The sequence below is a fragment of the Anopheles darlingi genome, chromosome 3 (genome assembly GCF_943734745.1).
Source record: "Anopheles darlingi chromosome 3, idAnoDarlMG_H_01, whole genome shotgun sequence".
NCBI classification, from domain to species: domain Eukaryota; kingdom Metazoa; phylum Arthropoda; class Insecta; order Diptera; family Culicidae; genus Anopheles; species Anopheles darlingi.
In genome coordinates this window covers 69,268,468-69,275,967 of record NC_064875.1, presented here as the reverse complement: position 1 = coordinate 69,275,967, position 7,500 = coordinate 69,268,468, and the positions used below count along the sequence as shown (strand labels likewise).

The 7,500-nt window shown below is 47.0% G+C and overlaps 1 protein-coding gene across 6 annotated transcripts in view; it reads left to right on the top strand.

The window, feature by feature from the left end:
- The window catches only part of LOC125958143 (uncharacterized), a 106,788-nt gene that overhangs the window by 80,658 nt on the left and 18,630 nt on the right, over positions 1–7,500 (top strand). For 4 of the 6 annotated variants that reach the window (XM_049691286.1, XM_049691283.1, XM_049691285.1 and 1 more), the window contains one exon: positions 858–915. In XM_049691286.1, coding sequence (XP_049547243.1) covers positions 858–915 — 58 coding nt within the window. Of the gene's footprint in view, positions 1–857; positions 916–947; positions 1,800–3,540; positions 4,366–7,500 lie in introns of those variants that run through there. The other 2 variants (XM_049691287.1, XM_049691288.1) reach the window with 2 other exon arrangements.

Sequence of the window (7,500 nt, the reverse complement as noted above, 5' to 3'; positions counted from 1 at the left end):
ACCGACGCACATACACACATGGTCTCTAGTGACACGCGCACGTGCTTCTTGGAGAAAAGGACGTAAATCAGATTCATCTTACCCCGCCCGGCAATGGCGGAAGCCATCGTGTAAGTTGCCTCAAGCTAATCAATGACGGAAATTGTGCAATGATTGATCCGTTGACGGTCGCTGGAACGTTCCAGACCAGCGTCTGGATGCTTAGGTTGCTCGATCGATCGATTCGCGAGCGATAACGAAACCTCGTACGAAATAAGGCGAGAACCATCAATCGTACGGTTGAACAAGATCGACCTTAAAGTGATCGATGCTTGTTCGCGTTGGCCCAGCTTACTATGATTCATCGCAAATTCCACTCTTTTCACAATTTTCCTCTGACTCTACTGCATTAGTCATCAGCAGCAGGCGACGCAGCAGCGGTATGATCAAGATTACCAGTTGTCGTAGCTATCGCGAAATGAGTGATGCAAATGTGCTCATCGAACGATCGCGCCCTCTCTCCACCTCTTATTACAAGCCCCCGCTTACACGGTCATCGGTTTCAGTAACAGCTCAATGCATGCATAATATGCCCTTCACACACACGCACACACACACACATCCGTCGGTGTCACCGTAATGCCGGCACGAGCTGCTGTGGCGCGTTTGTCGCGAGCGTCGCACGCGATTTGTCAGTCCCTCTTCTCTGCCCTTTGCCACCATAACATAGAGTTGCGTATGTGTGATGTGTGTGTGTGTATGTGTTTGGCTGCAGACTGCAGTTGAGCGCAGTACGATGTCTAGCTCTGTGTGTTTCGTATGCAAACCCCGAGTAGTGCTCACTGATTCAGTAGTACGGTATCGTTGTCTCGTTGCAGATCGCGGACGGTGCCACGATGGAAACGACGGACACTTCGAGCTACAAACGATTGATATGTAAGTATTATTCTCTTCCTTCTCAAATTACCTATCCCGGGATTTTTGTATTTTGTATCCACTCTGACAAATCAAAGATGAAGCCAGTATTAGCATCGTGTGAAACGATTTCTGTGTGTTTTGTTCGGTGTCAAAAGAGTTGAAGCATCGTAGCAGACGGGGTTTTTTCTTGCTACGCTGCGCCCCTAACCTTCAATAAGATTATTTATGTTTGAGGGGCGCTTGCGTATACGTCCATCGATCTCACTGTCTATCGCTCGCTCACTCGGTGCGTGTGAATGCCGTTTCACGTTGACGCGTTGAAAGTGTTTGTGACAGACAGGTCAAGAGGTTTTCCCTCGCTTTTGTTGTGTGTGGTAAGTTTTCGCGCTCGGCACGGGAAGGGTATTGCGTGGCAATTACCACCAATCGATGGGAATCTGTGATGACAGCGCGCAGTGGTACGGTATCAATTAGCTGTCTAGTGTTACATGAAGGCCCTCGAAGCGTGTCGAAATGCGAACCCCAGAAGCTACCATAAGGGTGTGTCATTGTGCCCTCAGTGCTGTCATGGTCGTGTCGTATTGCTTTAGTTCTGAACTAATACGGAAAATGTGGTTCAATTATTTTAACCATCATATTTAGGCGAAACTATTAACGGATATTGTGTAACATCCAGTGCGGTCCCTTCTCAGAAGCGGTTGCTGTCCATTGTAAATCGAATCGAAAGCGAAAAACCCGTTACTAAAATTCACCGCTTGCTCTACTAGTGCTGAGCAGAGAAAATGTAAATCCAAGAAAGCATAACACCGTGTAATTCGTCCTCGAGGGGTTTTTCCTGAGAAGTGGTTACCAGTTTTTACCCGGAGTATTCGCGGAACTTATCAAATCAGCTAACCATCCAGGTAAACGCGGGGTGAACCACAGTTCTAGACCGCTCCAGTGTCCCATGAAAATTCGCCGGTGTGATCGTTTCGTGAGCAATGAAAGTGATACAAACCCATCAAGCCAATTGAACCTTACTACCCCTAGCCGTGCTGTGTTTTGCAAGAATTGCGGAATCGAATCATGCTTGGAATTGTTTATTGAACCGGTAGCAAGACTTTTGCCTCTCGGTGACCTTAGCAAACGGTACAAATGGTACCTCGCAAAACGGTAAAGCAAAAGAAGAACCGGAGGACAACATTCAACAGGAAAATCCTTTAATTAACGCTAATGAATTCCCAGGAACAGGGATCCCACACACCCCCCCCCCCCCCCCCCGAAGCATGGTTGCCCTCGTATCCCTTGGGTTATTGGGTAACCGAGACAGTGCAACTGGGTATGCAAACAAATTGCTTTCGATTCTTTTTTTTTTCACGGAAAGGGTTCTCATCCAAAACAATCAGCAAGCGGTGCGTTGTCAGCGAAGATTACTGAAGTCCCATCGCTTAATGAACCAATGTGAACTACGTTTTTCCGCTCTATATCTCTCTTCGCATTGGATATTAAAAATGGAGAGCCATTTAAATCTCACTGCACGTGTTACAAATTAGGCCGCTAGTATTGCGTCTTGCTAGCACTTGCAAGTAAATGAATACATTTTAAGCCTTCAGGCGTCCTTGCGCTGCCAGTGCATCATTAATTCTGATAAGCTATTGAGAAGATTATTCTAATTGGCAGTCTAGCATCGCATAGCACTCAAGATTGCTTCTACACAGCTCAATCTTACCTTGCTGTTGAGAGGCCTGTAAGAGCAACAACAAAATCCAATTAGTGACTGGCGATAAGCACCTGCACGTGAACCAAATAGCTTGCTTAACTGGAGGATAATTAATGCGAGTTCGAAGGTGAAGTGGAAAAAGATCATGTCTGTCTAGACTCCTCTGTATAGTAATCAATGTGATGAGCGACGTTTGGATGCATTTGCAGAGTGTATCCGACCGATTGTAATACACTCAACTGGTAGCCAAGTTTTAGATTAAACATAAATGGAAAACCAAACTAATCAATCGCTTGTTGCGTTTCGCTGGCAAAGAAAACTCGCCTTCCCATGAATGCTCATCGGAATCGACGGGAGCACCGATCCTTGGGCAAGCGAGTACGGCTCTAAACTGTCACCAGCATCACCCGGCACATAAACTCGTCCCAGGCGAACCACATCGTTACGAGTGGATAATTATGTTGCCGGTTTCACAGGACCTTCTGTCCGGGCGGGTGTCTGTGCTCTGGCGCTTTCATCTTACATCGTGATTGCCGGCACATTCACTGCGCTGCGCCGTAACGCTCGTGTAGCAACCGGAAATGATCCAATTCAGTGGTGCGTTCGATACTTTGATTGCCACTTTACGAAAGCGTTTAATTGAGTTTGCTGCCGGTCACCCAGGTTGTAGCCTGACCGGTCAGCCTACCGTGACAGACCCATGAACTCCATTCTCTAAGGATTAGTACATTTGCAGCTTAGTGCATCATTTGCATAGCCTACTGCTTGAGGAGCCGGTAAAACGGGGGCCATCGTGTATCGAGACAGTCTACAATGCCCTCGGTGGCAAGTGATGCGCCTATTGGTTAGAACCGGCCACACGACCACAAGAAATGACCACAAGCTCTTCTTCATTGTGGATATGCCATTTAGTAACGTTGCTTGCGTACGATGGTGTGGACTGTTAATCGAAGTAACGATCGTTTTTGTTTCGTTGTCAAGCAGATGTGAGATCTGACATTCCAGATGGGAATTGGAGTTCCGTAATCGATGGTGATGCTGTTTCAGTTTACTCGCCATCCAATAAACCAATAGCAGAGCTTTTATTTGAGTTCAATTACTAATCGCTCTAATTGTAGCGAATGTTTCATGTCGATGTCGTTTAATATTTTAAACAAATTATTGTACTCCTTTTCCACTGAACTAGCGTTGGATGCGGTGTGACGCTTCGTGCATCAATATTTACTTCGTCAACATCCAATTGAACGAGAAAACTGGCATCATCAGGCTGGCCGTTCGGTAGCAGCAATTGCCTTATCGAGCGGCAAATGAAACTTTTTCACCGCCTCACCCCAATACTTCCTGCCTCCTATCACTACCATCAGCGTGACCTACCCTACACGTACACACACGCACACCCTTACGCCACGCTACGGTGCCACTATCAAACGTCAATTTCCGCCACCAAACTAGGCTCGCATCAGTTTGTCGAGGGTGTGCGTGATGAGGGGGTGGTATTACTCCTGAACACTAACGCACAAAAAGTGGCACGCTCCGGTGGCGCAGGGACACCGAAAAGGCATATTGCGGCAAGACAATCACCAGCAAGCGGCGGTGCTAGCGTTGGCGATGATGATGATGATGATGGCATTGGCTTGTACCAAGCTCTCGGTTGGTTTCGGCCTCTGCGCTGTCTGGCGTTGGAGTGAAGAGGCGATAACGGCCAGCCCCACTGCAGAGGGTGTGAAGGGGTGCTCCAAAAGGGGAACCGGAGCTATGCGAACCGGATGGTATGTCGCCATTTTCACTAGCTTATCGGGAGTCAAATATTTGCGTAGGAAAACGGTAAATAAGTGGTGCAACACGGAATGAACTTCCGAGCTTCCGATCGTCGCGAAGGGGCGAACGGACGGACGGACGGTATGTTACCTCTTTCCCCTTCCTCGCCAGGCACGCAAGCGGCCCGTTCGTTAAAGCTGTCTTAAATTTGAGAATATTTGAAGACCCGGAATCGTTTCGCTCGTTTTCGATAAAGCAAAACTCCTTTTCCAAGAGCGGGGGCCCAGGATTATTTTCTTATCATTTTGCTTTCAATGGTTGTCTCGGTAGTGTGAGTATGAGTGCTCGTGTAACAACTAAATGAAAAAACATAATAATCATTAAAAGCATGCACTCCACGCGGAAAGCACTCTTTTGTACGCTTCCACCGCCAACATTTGGTCATTTCCGGAAGGATTTTCTATTTTATGCAATACTATGGCGCTTTTACTTCACTTCATTCCGCAAGTTAATGGCATAGTGAGCATTACACACAAGACTTGGTAACACTTGGCTCGAAAAAGAATGTATTTTGAAATGCAATTCGCATGCATTATATGGAAATGGTTTTTGGGGTAAAACCATTAAACCAGTTGATTTTCCATTGTTTTAAATTTCATTTCGAGCTCTGTCCATTAGTTAACCGGATCGGGCAGCGAAGCAGGAACCCTAGGACTAAGCCATTCCAATGAATTGCGCAAAGCTTTCTTGACGCCAGCCCCCCTCCCGTCGCCCCTTGCAGGCGGTGGTGGGATTAGGTGCGAGCAACAGCGCCAGTGAATGTATGCTGAGTGTGAGTCAATATTTGCATACTAGCCGTCGTTCTCCACGCGCCCCGAGGGACCGGTGACCGGGGTAACACAGTTCCGGATGCCTGACTCGATGGACGGTGGTTTCCGGTTTTACTGGCCGCTGGTCACTTCCGTCACTCGCAAAACAACCGTGTATTAAGTGATTAATGTTATGTTTTTCCACTTCAATTAAATCGGATCCGACCGGCAAACACCGGCGGCGGCGGTGACGGTAACGGTGGTAATTCCCACTCCGATAGAGTGTGCGTGTGTATGTGTGTGTGTGTGAGTGGGAGTGTGAGTCTGATGTCTCCATCGCACCAATGCCGACCGAAAGCCCGATGGAACCGATAATGCTCTCGGGGGAATTTTATGCTTCATCCGATACCCAAGCCAGCTGGCCGGGGGCACGAGACTTTCCAAGGATATGCAGCTTCCGTTCGATGATGGTCCATCGTACCGCGTGTGCCCACTGCTATCCTCTGCTCCTGCTCCTGTCTCTCTCTCTCTGCGAGTCCTTGGGTGTTTGTGTATGGGTGTGCGTACAGTAGCAAAAACCGACGGTTCAGAAGAAGGAAACGACCATGCAAGAGTGTGCGCTGGATTGCTACCGTTGCCATGACCGCGACCGTTGCCAACGGGGTTGGGCTCTGGGATGGTTCAAAATAAATGTTAAACTAATTAATTGGTTCACTCCGACCGAATGAAATCCAGCCGAGGCTTTGGCCGCCGCAGAAGAGGAAGTAGATGGCGCTTGGGGCTGGTGTCTCCCCCATCAGCACGACGGTTGCGTAGGCGATGATGAAGTGTACGGTTCCCGAGTCCGGGAGCGAGCCTGACATGAGCATGAGATGAAACAGGATTAAATTAGCTGTATCGTCCACAGCGAAAGGCAAATAAAAAAGAAAATCCAACCAAGCTTGCAACACCGATGGACCCTGAAGTTGGGATGATTCTAGTGGCAGATAGTGCCACCACTCGAGACTCTCTCGCTCTCTCTCTATCTCTCTCGTTGGTAGGATTTATTTGATATGATTTATTTTCAGAGGGAACATTGTCGAAAGTTGCTACTTTATTTTGAGTTTTTTTTTCCTACCAACTCCTATCCTGCTTCTGTTTAATGGAACATTCCAAAGCATCGACCGGCCAGCAGATACATTAAATTACTTCGATTAAGCAACTGTTTCTGGAACGGTGATCAACGCGTAAGCGCGCTGCGGTCACGGTCCACCAAGTATGATACCAATATTTATCGCTGCCATTACACAGTTTTACCATCAAAAGAAGATGAAGAAGCGGAACTCTAAAGAGAAAACAAATTCATCCCGGAATGGCATCCACGGGGGTCACCAAAGACCAAAGTTTGACCGTTGGACTTTGGCAATTAAAAAAGTTTTCTTTCCAGTTCCCCGGCATGGTGGCACCTTCATTCCGGTGGCTGGCTATCCGACGAGCTCAACGAATATCATTGCCCGATTGCCCAAAGGCTATGGCCGTTTGACACACTTTTTTGGGCCTAGGATCTAACGGATTTCGTACACCTGACAGCTATGCGATTTGTTTTGCTCTTTTGAAGATGGTTTAATCGCATTTCGGTGCAATCTTCAAAGTAAAAACCAAGACCTTCAATAAAGAAGAGAAGTTGCGTTGGCCAGCGAAAGCAAAAAAAACAGATTGATCATCTTTCGAAAGTGATGCCGAAGTATCGGAAATGGTGCGGCACATGTCGTGGTAGACAATAAATTTAAAAACTTTGCATCCAATATTGAACTATCCCGACCGATGCCACATTGTTGGAAAAGTGTTTTCTACCGTAAAAGCACGGTACCCGCGAGACCCACAGTTTATGGTAAACTTCGTCATTAAGCTCTGCGATGATGGAGACGCCTGGTACTTTACCGTTTTTGTTTTATTTTCTTTTGGTTTGGTTTCGCATTTTTATTCTTTTTGAAATGCATTTAAAAGTTTGAAACGCACCGCTATACCCCCACAATGAAATCATCGACCGGCGGCGTATCGAGAGAACATAAATGCTTCTTAACCGAGCACGAGAATGCTTTTTCGCTCAAAATATTCTCCCGCTAATTGCGGTTTTGCTGATCAATATTTATCACCCGTCAGCCAAATTTGAAGGGGTGCTCTTTGAAAAGCTTTTCGAACTGATTAGCTATCGATGTTTGCCCTTCACGCCTTTATGGAATATTATTCTTCATGGACATGGGCGTTGAAAGTGAGCTATTCCCTCAAAGCTCAGCTGCTACCGATGAAAATGTTGGTGGCTCCATTTTCACGCCGTTTACGTTAATCCCGGTGAAA